The 18,420-nt window shown below is 40.0% G+C and overlaps 1 protein-coding gene across 1 annotated transcript in view; it reads left to right on the forward strand.

Moving 5' to 3' along the window:
• The window catches only part of LOC139413342 (contactin-3-like), a 53,049-nt gene extending 47,779 nt beyond the window's left edge, over positions 1 to 5,270 (forward strand). The window contains exons 19-22 of the mRNA XM_071160586.1: positions 349 to 535; positions 694 to 806; positions 1,270 to 1,435; positions 1,981 to 5,270. Of these exons, the coding sequence (XP_071016687.1) occupies positions 349 to 535; positions 694 to 806; positions 1,270 to 1,435; positions 1,981 to 2,087 (573 nt within the window). The 3' untranslated portion in view covers positions 2,088 to 5,270. The remainder of the gene's footprint in view (positions 1 to 348; positions 536 to 693; positions 807 to 1,269; positions 1,436 to 1,980) is intronic.
• The last annotated feature ends 13,150 nt before the right edge of the window (positions 5,271 to 18,420 follow it).

Raw genomic sequence — 18,420 nt, forward strand, 5'->3', positions numbered from 1 at the left:
GATCTAAAACATAGTATTGACAGAATATCCCTATACTTTGTCACACAAGCACTTTGTCATATTCTACTTTTAGGGTTACTATTGGTGCCTTTGTAGAATGGCCATAGGGTAGAGAGGATGGTGTATCAGCAATTGAGGACCTAGATATTGAAAAATGTATTATTCAGTGGGAAGCCAGTCCCCTACTGCACACTAAATGGCATTACAGATTAGATGAGGAGGAGTGAGTTCTAATAATGTGATGAAATTAATCACTTGTGTGAGTTAATAAAAGTCCCCATGGCTAGGCTTGAATTTTTCCTGTCTGATGTCTCAACCTCTTGTTGTTTTCTTTCCATTGGTAAACAGGTGGTGTATTGGGAAGATGACACCAAGCCTGACACAGTAGGCAAAGTGAGAATCTCTGCTAACTACTCAGCAGTCAACGTGACTGGACTGAAAGCCAACACACAGTATTACTTGGCTTTGTGTACCTTTAACACTGCTGGGACAGGGCCACAGTCTACACCCATAAACGCCACCACCAAGAAGCCACGTGAGTGAATCTCGTCAGTGGGTTTTGTGTCTATTGTACATTCAACTTCAAAATGTAAGCAGAACTGAAACTCTTTCGTTTTTTCCAAGCATACACACATTGCTGTATATGAGCATCTCTCTTTTCTTCTCTCTTTCTTCATCACTACCCTCTCGCAGCACCTGGCCAGCCTCCTCTGAACGTAGAGTGGACCATGATTGGCTCTCTGCTCACTCTGCACTGGGATCCTGTCATAGCCATGGAGACGGAGGCAGAGGTCATCGGATATCTTGTACGTCTCATGTCACTCTAACTCTATTATTTTGTCAAATACAACACAACCATCTCAAACGCAATCTTTCAATTAGTGCTGCTTTGTGTGGGTTGTTTGATTTGAAAAAAGGAAGAAGCAAAGAGCAGGTAGTTGGTCGGGGGTGTAATGAAAGAAGTGTATTCAATACCATCGCCTCTGGTCAACTCAGCCATATTGATAATTAGTGGCTCATATTGGTAGGGTTGTCCACAGGGACAGAACATCCACAGCTTCAATCAGCCAGCCGCGCTGTACTGTCACAAAGCATCAGGATTCATCTTATCATCCAATCAGCAAAATCTAGTCACTCTCGTAGTTTGAATTCCCCCACTCCTCACCGCTCATTTTAGCCAGTCTTTCATTTTGAGGTTGTCTGTTTTTGCAAAGTTACTGTGTGTTGCTACATTTTTGTATTTTGGGGGTTTTGCATTGCTGCTTCTAGGTGCTGTTGAGAAGACACCGGGATAATGAGGTAAACAGCATCATGACAAACAAAACCAGGTTGGAGCTGACGCTGTCTTCCAACGACAACTACCTGATCCAGATCAAGGCCCTGAGTGAGGGCGGTGAAGGTGTGGGCAGCGAACCCATCCACATCCACAAATTAAGTACGCTTGCCATCTCCTCTTCCTGTGTCCATTGATCAAGTTTTGGCGATGATTCAACCAGCCGAACAGAACATTTATTTTGGCCTCGTTGCACCCCTCTTCGACCATGTGTAATATACTTTTTTTGGGGTGCAAGAAAGGCAACCTTTTTAAAAATGCATGTACGGTGCAATCCATCTCTGCCATTGGGTTATTATTCCTTGTTGACTGCACAGCTCGGCTGTGTCTAAAATAGTTGAATGCCCCTCCCGCTGTGCAAAATTGAAACAGGGTTCAGTTTTCTCTAAAGAGATCTGCTCTAATGTGATATAAGCCTTATCATCTCTGTATACTTTAATGGCCTATCCTGTTGAAAGTCATTAATAATGGAGATATGGAAGCACTATATAATTCACAGTTACTCTTTGATTTATGACGACTTGTCAGCCAATTTTGCAGATAGAGACAGAAAATGCCCCGCTTTTTGCTTTAAAAAAAAAATGAAAAAAGAGTGGAATCTTAAGTTCTTGAAGAGCTTCTCTCTAACTGGTGGTTTGTGGTTTCAGGCATGGGCGCACAGGGCTCGGGAGCGTCTCGGCTTAGTCTGCTGTCGCCGTCTCATCTCTCTGCAGTCCTCGTCAGTGCTCTCATCCTCCTCAGCTCCTCCTGGTGATGTCTGGTCACAGCCCTCCTACCGATCCTCCTCTCTCTCCCTCTCCTCTAGGAGGCTGCTCCTGCATTCACCCTCAGTCGGAAGGGGCAACGGGTGAAAACTCTCTGTGGCAGTGCTGGACAGAACAGGAATTTTAAAAGGGCCATGCATTGAGGATTTCAATGACGGGCCGATAGAGAACGTGAATTTGTGTGCATTATATTTTACAGTATTTCCTCTCATGTCATAAGTGCCGTCATGCTGTAAAAACATTTTGGAAGTGTTATTTTGTTTTTGCCAATGGAATATACTTCAATTTGGGAGTAGTGATGTCTACATTCTATATGTTTGATACTGATCCTTGAAGAATACTAATGCCTTAAATCCATGTAGATGCCAAAGTAGTTGACGAAAAAAAAAGGTTTCATTGTCTTTATTTCATTCATTTATTGGTCTTTCAGAGGTAATCTGAGGTTTTAAAAAATTGTTTTTACCAGGTGGAGGTACAGTATGTTCACATACATTTGTAATTGTAGGGTTAGCTGCTCAATGGAGAGATGTGTTTTGGTTTATATGGGTCAGATGGCCTTTGATATAGTAGCTAACTGTAGATGGCATTTTGGATTATTATTATAAGAAGTTGAAGAAGTAGAACTTCAAAAGGTAAAAAAATATATACTAACTAAGTTGTGCAGCTGACAACATGCCCAGACTCATTGTAAATTGGCTACTATAGCACATAAAACCAGTTTTACTTGGTGAACCGAATCAAAAAATATTCTATCAAGTGATTTTTGTAACTGCAGCTAGAACCTTACCTTGTATGTTTTGTGTTTTGAGCTTTGTTAACTCATCAGGACCAGGGCTGGATACTAGATCGATTACTTGTGCCTCTAGCCCACTCATCTCTGCATAGTGAAATAGTATTAGGCATCTTATAGAGCTGTTGGCTATTGAGCTTTAGACCCCCTCTCTACAACAAGCTGATGGGACTTGGCATTTTGGTCTGTATCTCAAGCTCCTCTAAATAATTGATGCAAATCACAATGAATTCGGTGAAATGTTAAAGTCCCAGAAGGAATAGAATCATGTGGTGTTGCCACTTGTAATATTCTGCATTCAAATGACCTCTAAATGCTAAATAAGTCTTACCGATTATCCAGAATTCAGATCACCGGTCTGCAAAATATATATAAAGTATACATGTTTGAGTACAGGACATATTAGTGCCTTCACTGCACATGCATATCTTTCATATTACAAATTGAGGGACATACCCATTCTTTCTGGATCAGTTTTTTGGAAATGAATTATCAGACGGATAGAAACTAAGTAACTGAGTGGGGTGAATGTGAAACCCCATTAATGGAAATGGGTTGATGATTCCAATTGTAATTATATACTGGAACACCTGATATAACAATGGGTTGAAAACTTTATAGAAGTAGAGATGGATCCGACTGTATGTAGTGTGGAAGTTTGGTCTACGTTTATGGTCTGGTGAGATCCTGTGAATAATACATCTATGATTGGATCTGCAGCACAATTTAGCAGCTATTAAAGCCTCTAAATAAATGATGTAACGTTAAAGGAGCTTTGACTGGAAATAGAGGAAAAAGGTTGGCTGCTGTCATAATGTCCCTCTCTGCACACAATGAAGTACATCCTGAGCTGCTATACTAGACACAGTAACTGCTAAAGTACTTCGATTAGCCTGATGTTGAGTGAGAAACTGGTTCCTGTTCATGTTGTTGTCTGATGGGTCCTCCATCATAAGTCATCATTCTGGGGCCACTGGTGTAAGTTTGGACTTGCAGTAAACACTCGACTACTGCTATAAAGAACCGTGCCTTCACTGAACTTGGGACTGATTAGGGCTGGCTGAGCTATGATTACATTGTTGTGAGACTGTCCCGGTCGTCTGCGTTTGCACTCATTTCCCAAAGTCGAATGAAAGCACAAGGAACTGATCCAAGGTGACTGTGACTGTGTCCCTGCTCAGCCACCAGAACAGGTGTGCAGTCCCTAGAGGCCCGTAAAGCCCAAGCAGCGGACACAATCAGCCTATCTGCTCCTTCAGTGGTTTCATAAAGGCCTGTGCTCTTTGATTAGACTGCTGCAGCCCAGTCAATAGGATATTGATTTTCCTGCCCCGTTATTGCAGCTGTCACAATTCAGATGCTTGATTGACTGATGCCGAGGCTTCCTGTTGCGCATGTTTTTGTTGGGTACAGTTGGAGATGTTGGCAGATGTCCTTCCTCACTCAAAGTTAAAATCATAAGAACACAATGTAATATACAGTACATGTTTTTTTTTAATAAGAGCTGCTATGAGAAACTGGTGTTTTAGGTAACATCCCCCTACTAAGAACTTTTAACGGATTCAAACGGCTCCACGTTCATAAGTGATCTTACTGACTTTCATATGAAAATGAACAGCATTTTGTTCCTCTTTTAAGCTGAAATCCGCATAAGGGAAAACAGCACCCCTGTTCGCCCCCGGCACATTTGTTATTGTTTTGTTTTTGAAACGGAGGAGAGGAGCATCCAGCATCGTAGTAAAAAATATCGAAACACATACTCTGCTGTTCTATTGTGCGTGCAATGAGGTGCAATGAGAAAACGGTGTTCGTTGTTTGAAGTAACTTTGTTGTCGTTATATCGCAAATGGACATGGCAGTTTCATCATTACGGATTCCAGGTTTAAAGGTCATGTGTTGGTTAAGAAAGGGAGCTAGTCATTTTCCTTTGTCTTTTTGACTCTTCAGCCCTTTTTTTGAAAAAAACGTCCATCCTACGCTGAAGATTTGCATTGATATAGCAGTGATAGCCTTTGCTTTTTCTCCAAATGATGAACAATAGGCTTTTTAGGTGTCAAACTGTCTGTGGATTAAGCCTGTGTAATAATACTACTATAAAAAAAAGTACAGTGCAATGTCAGTTAATTTCAAGGATAAAACCTTGTAACACAGTGTATAATACAAATAGTGTAACTCGTAGACCTTATCCTCATTCCTGTACCCATCACCTGATCATTATTTCTGTATGCTGGTTAGTAGAATAGTGTATACTTACCAGTACACATCCCTCACACAGTGCTAGAGTATGTGGATTTACAAATGAGTCCTTTATCAAACTTGGCCAGACTATCCTATAATCTACGTAGCTATAGTTCTAAGTACTTGTTCCTTGCTGACTGTAAAATATAGGCCTTTTCTGGCCTTGTACTTTGTTAATTAATTCTAAATGCAATCTAAGACCGTTATGTTAGCCATCAGGTCAACTGAGTTTGATTTTAAAGGATTCAACTTGATATGATAAACACTGATTATGGTTACTCAAATATTCGCTTTAGTTCTGACAAATGTACTTGGTCTAATGTAAATAGCTTGCATATATATTTTTAAAGCTGGCCTACAAAGACAACCTACTGATATTTTATACAACTTGTGGCCCTTGATTTTAATACTGATATTTAACCCATGATCTCCATGAGATAACTGACCTATAGAACTGCGTTTTCATATTGAAAACTAACTGTTTTGTCTTGTATACTAAAATTGTGCATGTGAATCATTGTTTTGTGAGTTTGTGTTGAATTTTCTAAAATTGTAACTTAATAAACTGTTAAAATGTTTACTGCGGCAAGTTGTTTGCGTTCAAGATCCCCTTCTTTATTTAAAGCACTGCATCTGTGACAGCGTGGTCTTTTCCACTTCCACGTTAGACAGTTAATGGTTTTCCAGCACCATTTGACCTTTTAATATTCATCATAAGGGACGTTTAGTATGAAAACAGCAGGGATTTATTATTTGGCACCCATTTGAGGTTTGATCGTCTTCAGCAGCCCCATTCAGTGCTGTTAACATAGCCATTGTAAATCAATTTGATATCTTGGCATAATTTCAGAGTGGTGATAGAATTACTGATATGTAAGTGCTGGATTATGCAGTGTTTTTTTTTTTACATGCACTGGTAACGCATATGAATGCCTAATTGGGTCGAAGGCAGTTCCCTCATGTAATCTAATTCAGGGATCGCAAAGTTCAATAAATCTTGGGGAAGCTGTGCTCCGGGGATTCACACATCAATGATAAGCTAGGCTTTTTAGTCAGTGGGATCCAAATAGGATTACTTTTGCCATAGCAAATTATAGAACAAAGTAGTGCTTCTGCATGTAATCACTGTTCACCATCAGGGAGTGAGTACAGTGTTCAATAGCTTTCATTTCTGCCCATATTAACTACTGTAGCTCAACACACACACACACACACACGCCCAATATATTGCTTAATCACTTAATTACTTTGAATTTAAATGTGAACTAATGCAATTCACCAGACACTGTATGCATCTTCATTTTTAGATTGTCCTAACCTAATGGACGTAGTGTGGAGATACAAGCAAGTGGAATGTAATCTGTACAAACTAGCTATATACATTACGTTTTAATCTCTTTGCCCTTAAAACGTTTTAATGTATTAAAACATGTCCTAAATACATTCATCAAAACTAAATGATAAAAATAATTGCAAATACATTCATCAAAAGATCACTGCAAAAAGATTAATACAAACATACAGTCTAAGCCGACAAAACAGAAAGTTAGTCTTTAAAAAAAATAATTTATCCAGTAGATCAATACATTTTCTTAGCAGTCACTAAATTATGACGGAATACAACTATCAAAGGTGCAGAATTGTGCGAAGTTACTCTGCTTTTATGCAAATGTCACCAGACAATTTTATACACATCAAATCAAATATAATTCCTGATCAAAAAGAAAATGAAAATAAGCGTATTGTGTGCAGGATGGGTTCATCAGTATCATCACAATGCAATTCCATATATTCAACACAAAGGCTGGTCTGCTAAGATATCAGTAGACTTTCCATCGGCAAGCAGAAACACAATCCCCAATAGAAATAAGGAAAGGTGAATAAGTAAAGTGGAGGAACACAACTGATATGAATATACTTTATAGGCTTCAGTCCACGCCATAGCAATGCGCTGTAATAGAAAGTCAACATTTGGGAGATGATGATTTAGGAGTAACCAAAGTTACTTAGAAGTCATTCAACTTCATTCTCTACATCTAAGCAATGTAAAACATATTTTTAAAAACATTGCCTAGATCTTTCCCCATGTTCTACCTGATAAAGCCATTTGCAATTTTGTGCAGTGGTATTTACTGATTGCCAAAAACATTGAACATATTTGCAATATTTCCTCTCCTGATTAGAACAATGTGTTGATATTCTGTGAACAAAACCCTTTACGTTGAGTGAATTTTGTATTCATTGATGACAATTGTATTTAATTAACGCTTCTTAAAAGTTGGTCTAAGATATGCAATCAAGGTACAAAGGTTAGAAAATGATCTGACATTCTGCAAACGTATTTAGGCATTTGATCATTGCTGTTCTGACATACTGTCGGTACATTTAACCACAGTTCCAAAAAATGCTTGCACTTGATTGTGAAAATTAGAATTTGGTGCATTGTTTTCCCTGTGACATTTCGAGGGCTTTGGGAGATTCCAGACAATTTTGAACTGGGCTTGGGATCAGGTCATTAATATTGGCAGCCTGTGCTTCCTCTCAATATTGTGTAATTAGAGGTAGGCACTGTGCATTTTCCTAATTAAGTAGAAATGCCAAGCTCGTCAGACAGTGGCCAACGTAGAGTCTGAATGCCAACAACTGCTTCTATTTGTAAACATTGTCAGTAAAGTTAAGTGAGCCTCTCATTTCTTCACACAGACATGTTCACGGCTTTAACTTTAGCTTTCGCTTATGGCATAAGCAATTTATTTAGAATTATTCTGTTTTATCTTAATTTAATGTCAACACAGGACTGTTCCCTGGGTATGAAAATGTAAAAGGTATACATAATGTTGTACCTTCAGAAGTACACATGGAATCTCTCATCATACTGATTTGTACTTTGTAAGGGCACATGTTTGATTGTTTGGCTCATTTATTTTCTGATTGATTGATTGATCTATCGACCAATAGCGATGGAGCTGAGCGGGCTCGCACTTCAAAGGTTGTTTTGATTTTGGTGCCAACAGACATGATTGTGCAATGGATGAACTGACAACTAACAAACTAAGAATTGGAGAGCTGTCTGAGAAAGTGACTATGAAGTAGTTTTGGCTTGCTAAAACTACATTTTTTTCCTGATTTGGCAGTTATACAGGCATACTTTAGTTATACAGGCACATCTAGCTGACTAACTGAACTTAGCTAACTAGCTAGCATTTTTAGCAGCATCTAGCTAACATTTTCTCATAGATCACGTCTGCTTACATTATCTAAGACTAATATGCTGGGAAAGTCCTTTTAAAAGTGTCACGTCAGTCGTTAGATTGAGACCAAGGCACAGTGTGGGAAGCGTACATCTTTCTTTATTTGGATAGACACCAAAAGACAAAATGACCGTAAAGTTCTGCAGGCTATACAGCAACTAACAAAAACAAGATCCCACAAACTCAGGTGGAAAACAGGCTGCCTAAGTATGATCCCCAATCAGAGACAACGATAGACAGCTGCCTCTGATTGGGAACCATACCCGGGCAACAAAGAAATAAACACATAGATTTTCCCACCCAAGTCACACCCTGACCTAACCAAATAGGGAATAAAAAACGCTCTCTAAGGTCAGGGCGTGGCAAAAAGATATATGTAAAATTGTATTCGTATTCATAGATACCTTTATGAAGGTTTTCGATTACGAAAAAGACAACGCAATCAGAAACCTTTATGAAAGGCATCAGGTGAAGTCAATTAATCCACAAATATGAATAGAATTTCACATACTGTACATCTCAAATTACCGTTTTTTCAATTGAATTATTTAATCTTGAAGCACATTCAAAAACCATACAGGACATGATCCAGGAAATAGGCGGGACTTTCCCAGCATATTGCCATGTACTGTAGATAGGTTGTTAAAACACTAGCTAGGCAGTATTATACTAGTTATAACTTAAACTAGTTAAATTACAAATCTGGTTTATCCGTGATTTGCAGACAAGCTAAACACTCGCTTTGAGGACAACACAGTTCCACCGACGCGGCCCACTATCAAGGACTGCAGGCTCCCCCTCTCCTTCTCCTTGGCCGACGTGAGTAAGACATTTAAACGTGTTAACCCTCGTAAGGCTGCCGCCGCAACAGGTCCACAGATGATGCAATCTCAATCACACTGCACACTGCTTTATTCCATCGGGACAAGAGGAATACCTATGTAAGAATGCTGTTAACTGACTACAGCTCAGCATTCAACATCATAGTACCCTCCAAGCTCACCATTAAGCTTAAGGCCCTTGGTCTCAACCCCGCCTGGGACAATTGGGTCCTGGACTTTCTGACGGGCCGCCCCCCCAGGTGGTGAAGGTATGAAACAACATCTCCACTTCGCTGATCCTCAACACTGGGGCTCCACAAGGGTGTGTGCTCCCTGTTCACCCATGACTGCGTGGCCATGCACGCCTCCAACTCAATCATCAAGATTGCAGACATCAAAACAGTAGTAGGCTTGATTACCAGCAACGATGAGACAGCCTACAGGGAGGAGGTAAGCGCACTCGGAGTGTGGTGTCAGGAAAACAACCTCTCACTCAACGTCAACAAAACAAAGGAGATGATCATGGACTTCAGGAAACAGCAGAGGGAGCATCCCCCTATCCACAACGGACGGGACAGTAGTGGAGAAGGTGGAACGTTTTAAGTTCCTTGACGTACACATCACGGACAAACTGAAATGGTCCACCCACACAGACAGTGTGGTGAAGAAGGGGCTGAAGAAATTTGGCTTGTCACCTAAAACCCTCACAAACTTTTACAGATGCACAATCGAGAGCATCCTGTCGGGCTGTATCAACTGCACCACCCTCAACCGCAAGGCTTTCCAGAGGGTAGTGCGGTCTGCACAATGCATCACCTGGGCAAACTACATGCCCTCCAGGACATCTACAGCACCTGATATCACAGGAAGGCCAAAAATGTCATCAAGGACAACAACCACCCAAGCCACTGCCTGTTCACCCCACTTTCATCCAGAAGGCGAGGTCAGTACAGGTGCATCAAAGCTAGGACTAAGAGACTGAAAAACAGCTATCTCAAGGCAATCAGACTGCTAAACAGCCATCACTAACATAGAGAGGCTGCTGCCAACAAATAGACTCAAATCACTGGCCACTTTAATGAATGGATTTAACAAAGGTATCACTAGTCACTTTAAATTATGCCACTTTAATAATGTTTACATATCCTACATTACTCATCTCATATGTATATACTGTATTTCATACCATTTATTGCATCTTGCCTTTGCCAGACGGTCGTCGCCCATCCCTTAACATTTGTGTGTATAAGGTAGTTGGGAATTTGTTAGATTACTTGTTAGATATTACCGCACTGTCGGAACTAGAAGCACAAGCATTTCGCTACACTCCAATTAACATCTGCTAACCATGTGTATGTGACAACGAAAATTTGATTGGATTTGATTTGAGTTCCCTGCATTTCCCTCTCGTTTGAATAGACAATTTTCCTGACACAAAAGGCTGAATATGAATCCTTGGTTTTGACCCTGGGAGGATGGACACTCCATCAGGCTTGACTAATTAGGAGGGCACCTTTTCAACACATGACAAGGGAGGGAAGACAGGAGGGAGGTTTTGCAATTAATCACTCGGGTTTATTAATAGGGAATGTGCTCCGTATCGCCAGACAACAATATGAGACGTGAACTATCAGAGGCTAGCTCCATCAATCATGGGCTAAACTGTAGACATCAATTGGGCCCGGCTTTTGGAATCTTTATTTGTGTGTGGAATGGAATAAATATTGAACCCAGTTATGGATCTCAAATAGGTATGCATCAGTTATTTTTATTTTACTAGGCAAGTCAGTTAAGAACATATGTTATTTACAGTGATTTCCTACCCCGGCCAAACCTGGACGACACTGGGCCAATCACAGCCGGTTGGGATACAGCTCGGTTTCGAAACAGAGACTGTGGTGACACCTCTTGCACTGAGATGCGGTGCCTTAGACTGCAGCGCCACTCGGGAGCCCACTAGGTTAAAATCAAATCAAATCAAACGTTATTATTCACATGCGCCGAATACAACCTTACAGTGAAATGCTTACTTACGAGCACAATAACCAACAATGCAGTAAAAAAAATAAAAAGAAAAATACAAATAAGAATAATAAATAAAAGTAACAAGTAATTAAAGAGCAGCAGTGAAATAACAAGAGTGAGACGATATACAGGAGGGTACCGGTACAAAGTCAATGTGTGCCCAAGATAGATAAAGTACAGATAAAGTACAGTGAAGTATGTACGTAACACATACAGTACATAATTAAAGACAATGAGGTCGATTTGAAAGACATACATTTTATATGTGAAGGTATCAATCTTCACGCTGCACTTGCAGGTAATGGTAATACAATTATGCTAATTAAGAGGGGGGGAAGGTCTACAGTACATGGTCAGCTCATTAAGGCTGTGAGTCATATTAAGAACAATAACATGAACTATTATAACAAGTAAAACAGTTCCACAAGCAGTAGTTTAATTCCGATGTACACAATGAGCACGTGTACCTAGTTGAATTCCATCTTCTTTCAGTGGACACTTTTTCTGTGCATAAGCTTGTGATTTATCTTGATGTGTGTAGGCAGTTTAACATACTGAGAACAATGTCACTTCCTACCAGGATAATTTTGTCTGAGACTGCCTTCCACAAGACTCCTGATTCCCTTTCCCGCTTACAGCATCCAGGCACTAATAAATCAATATAGTGCTGTATGAATTTCATTTACACCATAACTAGGCTACATCGATGAGGTCGACAAATCCTGGAAAAATTATTTTACTATTTTGTTTTTTCAATTTGTATTTTATTTTATTGTTCTACTATTCTAATATGTCACCCATCTCCAAATAGATTACAACTAAACAGGGGTCAAATTTGATATTCAAATGATTATTTAATGACCTAACTGTGACAGTGTCCTTATGTGGCTATATGCCAGTCCTTAATTCATGTTCTGAAAATTTGATGTTCCAGGTGTGATACTCAATGGATAAAGCCAATGGGGCAGTTAAACAGCATGCAACATGTTTTTGTCCTTAACAATGACATGCAAAGACCTAACTCAATAAAACAGTCCAAGGACATGTCTCAGCTGATTAAGTGTGGAAGGTACTCAATACCTCATTGCTCTGCAGACCTGATGGAACCAAATTATTCTAGCAGACTGCTCATTTTATGTAGTTCTTTGCAATAACTGTGGCTCGGTGATCTTAGTAAGCACAGGCTTTTTCTCTGTTTGTCCTTGTGACTAGTTTGAGTGGCATTTTGACAGGAACCCTCACAGATGCCTATCCAGTGGGTATAATACGCTTTCACCCCTCTTGATTTTCTTTCTTCAAATTTTGTTGCGTTACAAAGTTGGATTGAAATGGATTTCATTGTGATTTTTTTGTTGTCATTGATCTACACAAAATACTCCGTAATGTCAAAGTTTTCAAAGTAATACAAAATGTAATAACTCAAATATAGTCTGCAAAAGTGTTCACCACCTTGAACAACCCTAAACTAGATCAGGAGCAACATTTGGCTTAACAAATCAAATCACATGGACTGTAAATAACTTACATGTAAAATAATAGGGATTGACATGATATTTTAATGACTACCCTTCTTCTGTCCCCCTGTACATACAACATCTACAAAGTCCCTCAGTCAAGTATTGAATATCAAGCACATGGCTCAGCAATATTGTAGTTACTCCACAGTAATGATTTAGATGACAGAGTGAAAATAAGAACGCAAATATACAGAATAATAATACTACAAAACGTGCATCCTGTATGCAACAAGGCACTGCAAAACAACACGGAGAAGGAATACGCTTTTTGGCCTGAATGCAAAGCCTTATGGCAAATCCAACACAAGACGTCACTGCGTAACTGCCTCTTTATTATCAAGCTTGGTGGTGGCTGCATCATGGTATTGGTATGCTTGACATCAGCAAAGACTGGGGAGTTTTTCACTATAAAAATAAATGAGATGGAGCTAAGCACAGGCAAAATCGTAGAGGAAAACCTGCTTCACAGTCTGCTTTACACCAGACACTGGGAGATTAATTCAACTTCCAGAAGGACCATAACCAAAAGCACAAGGCCAAATCTATACCAGAGTTACTTACCAAGGAGACAGTGAATGTTCCGGAGTGGCCGAGGTACAGTTTTGACTTAAATCATCTTGAAAATCTATGGCAAGACTTGGAAATTGCTGTGTAACCTTGACACACAACACTTTCACAGAGCTTGAATAATTTTTAAATGAATACTGGGAAAATATTGCACAATTCAGGTGTGCAAAGCTGTTACTGACTAACTCAAGAAGACTCACAACTGTAATCGCTGGCAAAGGTGTTTCTAACATGTATTGACTCAGGGGGGTGAATACTTATCTAATTAAGGTATATGAGTTTTTTTTACAGAGTATTTTGTGTATACAAAAACCCACAATGAAATACAGTTTAACCCCATTTTGTAAAACAATCAAATATGAAGAAATCCAATGGGGGTGAATACTTATGATACTCACTGTATACTGTTGGCTGTAGCATTCACCTCTAAGGTAGGGTTGTGGGTCTTCTAGTCGACTCAAGATGAATGTGTGTTTGATTGCTCAGGTGCCCCGGAACCCATATGGGTGATGAGGTAAACCCAGCTCTTGAGGGGCATGTCAAAACTGATAAATACAAGCACTCTCAACAAACAATGATTGTATGAAGTTGGTATTCCAACTGAATCAGTCATCATGAATGATGTGTTTTATAGAACTGTAAAAATAATAATAATCCCATGTTGAGCACATGACTGTTCAAATGCCTTTGGGCCATGTAGAACATAAGGATCACTTAACATCTACACCTAATAGTATCATGCTTGTGTTATAGTGTGAGCTACAGTATCATAGGACAAAACAGAACACTGCATTTGAGGTGCAGTACAACAAAGGACTTCTCTGACCCTCTATGACAAGACAAATAAAGAACACTTTTATGAAGAACTGTTGGCTTTATACTAGCATTAGCATTGTAATACATTTTTACTGCTTCTCTTCAACAAAATCATTGTGGTCAGACAGATAGGTGTTGCATGTCTTGGTAACTTGAATAAAGAGCGAAATGTTATGTGGAACAAAGACGCTTTTGACAGTGAATATTGAGCCCTTGGCACTGAGTCGTAGGCTACGAGTCAAATTATGGCAGAATTTGACATATCTATGACCTTAAGGGAACGTATCCAAATCTTGGATCGATAAAAAATGAAAGCATTGTGCCAGAGAGGGAATATGCACATCGATAAGTCACAAATTGGATCAGCCTCGTATATTCAAGAGCCCTCAGCAGTTTGCTAACCCTTTTTTTTGCTGTTTGTTTTTGCCAGTGAATTATTAAAAATGCACCTGTCCCTCTCGATGCTAAGAGCAATATCCCTCTCTTCGTCAAGCCAAAGGTGAGATGGGTCTATTTGCTTTACAAGTAGTGATTTGCATTAAAAAAAAAAATGTCTTCATCAGTGAGTGGGTTCATGTTAGGACTTCTTGAATCATCGATATTACAAAAGTCTTCTGCCAGTTAGCAATGGTTTTAGGATAAACAATATGATTAGTGCAGCAATACGAAAACATCATGCTGGGGGTTATTGATTCATCACTGCAGGCTAGGAATATATAATAGGGCTGTTCTGCCGGGAATTTAGAAGAAGTTTATTTAGTAGACAGTAGTATCACCTTCTTCACCGAAGTTGCTATTTATCTGGCTGCTTTGAAGTGTGATTGTGGAAGTGTTGTGTCTGGGAGCATTCAATAATAATAACGGCACTGAACACAATTCATAATGATATGGTGTTACAAAAGATATTGCCATGGGGGAGGCATCAAAGGCCAACCTATTCAACGGATGCACTCTTTCAATATTCCACCTTGAAAACTTTTGTTGACTGATAGATGCAGCTCGATTTGAATATACTCCAAAACATGACTTTATAGAGTATCTTTGTAAGCTCCTGTCAAACAACCAACCGGCTTTGTTTCGAACATCAGCTGATGACCTTATCTGTGTAGCAGATTGGGATCTCAGCCTGAAGTGTCTCCACTTCCGCTTTCGAATAGCTAGCTTTCTGGTTGTGCAACTGGGTGAGATGCTTCAAGGGGGGCGTCAGGTGTGTTTTGCGAGGCAGAGGTCCTGGGTTTGAGCCCAAGTATGAGCGGAATCAATAGGAAGCGGTACTTGCTAAGCAAGCAGTGTGCCATCCTTTACATGCGTAACAACAGTTGAGTTGATCCTGTAAAATCTCCACCAATAGACATCATCTACAACAGGGCTCTCCAACCCTGTTCCTGGAGAGCTACCGTCCTGTAGGTTTCCACTCCAACCCTAATCTAGCGCGCCTGATTCTAGTCGTTAGCTGGTTGATAAGCTGAACCAGGTTGGTTACAACTGGGGTTGGAGCGAAAAACCTACAGGAGGATAGATCTCCAGGACCAGGGTTGGAGATCCCAGATGTACAAACACGTGTCATTCAAACACCACAACCCAATATCTTGCGTTCAATTTTAAAGCAAGCAAGTTTGGCTTAGCTACTTACATTTTCAATTGCTTAGCACAAGCATTTAAATGTTTTGTTAAAAAGCCACCTTTTTCTTTCAGTCCCAGTGAAGTTAGTATCAGCTCTTCTATGTAGGACTTCAGGGTGTTAGCAACAGCAGCTGTTCTCTTCCCTTTAATAATGAGTGGGGTAATAAAAAAATCTGCCATTCCTAACAACCTATTTTAGGCTTTTGCAACTGGGGAGAGGTTTTTCAGCAAATGACATTTCAGCAAATCTTTTTTTAATTTAAAAGTTTGCAGTCATTCTCATACATCCCTATGGCATTACTGACACATAATTAAGAATTAGAAGGAACTCGGTGCCGTCCAAGACATTGGTAGAAGGGGTGTTACAGGAAATGTGCTAATTTCATGAATTTGCCCATAACAGTTTCCTGTTAAAAATGCTCAAGTGGCGTGCTCCAAAATCAAATAATCAACCTCCCACCTTCAACTGTTCTTTGGACCTAGGTGCTAAACATGGTTAAATGCTGCAGATGCATTTAAAGTGTCCAATGGATGTAAACAGGCAGGACAATTAGTGTTTGTTGTGAATTGAAGGGAATACTAGGCCACCACATTTAAATGAATAGCATAAAACCTGTGGCCTAGGGGATGACATATGTTAATATATTCTTTGGCTACACTCTAATCTGCTATTCTGCACATAACCCTCAAGCAAATTAAACTTGCACTTGAATTATACATGTGTATTAGGAGGAAAATAAAGCAATGAATTGTGAGGTTATTAACATTCATGTCCCACTGCCACATGGAGTCATCAACCACAGCATTTCAAGGAGAATAATGTCGGCGTCCACACGAACCCATTTCATTCAGAGTTCTATAAAGGTCACGTATGTCCAACACAAAATGTTGTCCAGTGACATTACCATAATCTGACAGAGGGCCATTCCATGTGTTTTCGGTAGTTGTTGTGTAGTTAGGGACCTTCTGCCGCTCATAGTGTCACAGAGTGAAATAAAACATTTATCACAGATTATATTTATTTTGTCTGGTGGTGGTGTCACACGCCCTTGTAATGATGAGCTGTGCTTACAGCACAGTGTGATGTGCCATTCATATGGAGGAGCTGGAGCTCGGTGGTGTGAATGAGTTGTGGCTCTGGGCACCATGACTCCCTGGGCTGGATGTTGCCTTTCATTGTGGCTTCATTAAGCCATTAAAAGCAAATGTGGATAGTGAATGCTGATCACTATGATGTACACTACCATTCAAAAGTTTGGGGTCACTTAGAAATGTCCTTGTTTTTGAAAGAAAAGCACTTTTTTTTGTCCATTAAAATAACATCAAATTGATCAGAAATACAGTGTAGACATTGTTAATGTTGTACTATTGTAGCTGGAAACGGCAGATTTTTTTAATGGAATATCTACATAGGCGTACAGAGGCCCATTATCAGCAACCATCACTCCTGTGTTCCAATGGCACCTTGTGTTAACTAATCCAAGTTTATCATTAGAAAACCCTTTTGCAATTATGCTAGCACAGCTGAAAACTGTTGTTCTGATTAAAGAAGCAGTAAAAATGGCCTTCTTTAGACTTGTTGAGTATCTGGAGCATCAGCATTTATGGGTTCGAATACTGTATTTCTGATCAATTTGATGTTATTTTGATGGACAAAAAAATAGCTTTTCTTTTCAAAAACAAGGACATTTCTAAGTGACCCCAAACTTTTGAATGGTTGTGTAACTACTGCTGTGGACTGGGATTCTGAATAAAATATACTCACAGGACTTCAGGTAGTATGAAGGGCTTGGGGCTTTGATGGCTTTTCAAGCTGGTGCTGTAGATCATTTTCTGAGATTCAGCGACAGTACGTCACATGACCTTGTGCCACTGTAGACCATAGAGCATATGCTGCAGTGTGTTACGCTCCGTATTGTTTTCATGACCTAAAGACTTCTAAAGATAGTTTGCATGAGCGTGAGCAGATAAAAGGGACATTATTTGTCACTGCCATTTATTACAGTGAGACTATGCATTTCTGGAACGCTCAATGTATATATGCGGGAGAATGTATGCATGTGCAATGGATATATGTGGGAGAATGTATGCATGTACAATGGATATATGGGAGAGAATGTATGCATGTATGCATACTGAATACACAACAAAAAAACATCTGAGCATACATTTGAATTATCACTTGAACACTGCCAATACAGTTGATCATTGCTAATCAAGTTAGTTATTTGGGTCTCTAGGCTTGTATGTGGGATCCCTGATCCAGTGTATGTGCTTTGTGGCAGGGCCTGGACTTAGTGAGCCCTGTCTCTACACGAGAATGTAAAATAGGGCTCAATGTTCCTGGACAGTGGTGAGCTGGTGGCTTCATCTGCAGCGACAGGCCAGGCCCTTGACTGTGTGTGATGATGAGAGACAGCTAGGGGTTGGCGCTGGGTACTGGCTCTTCAGCTGACAATGTGAATTACGGAGACCTGAAGGAGCCTCGTGTACATCAGTCCCCCCCCCCCATCCCCCTTGCCCCTGATCTATCCCAGAGTTGTTGTGCAGTACGTAGGCTACAGTACCTCTGTGTAGCCTGGCTGGTTGACACACACGTGTGAAAGAAACCCACAATGGGAGTAATGAACCCAAGTTCTCTTTGGAGTTGTTCCTAGTCTATGCATGTTTTATAC

Source organism: Oncorhynchus clarkii, chromosome 7 (genome assembly GCF_045791955.1).
Source record: "Oncorhynchus clarkii lewisi isolate Uvic-CL-2024 chromosome 7, UVic_Ocla_1.0, whole genome shotgun sequence".
Taxonomy (NCBI): domain Eukaryota; kingdom Metazoa; phylum Chordata; class Actinopteri; order Salmoniformes; family Salmonidae; genus Oncorhynchus; species Oncorhynchus clarkii.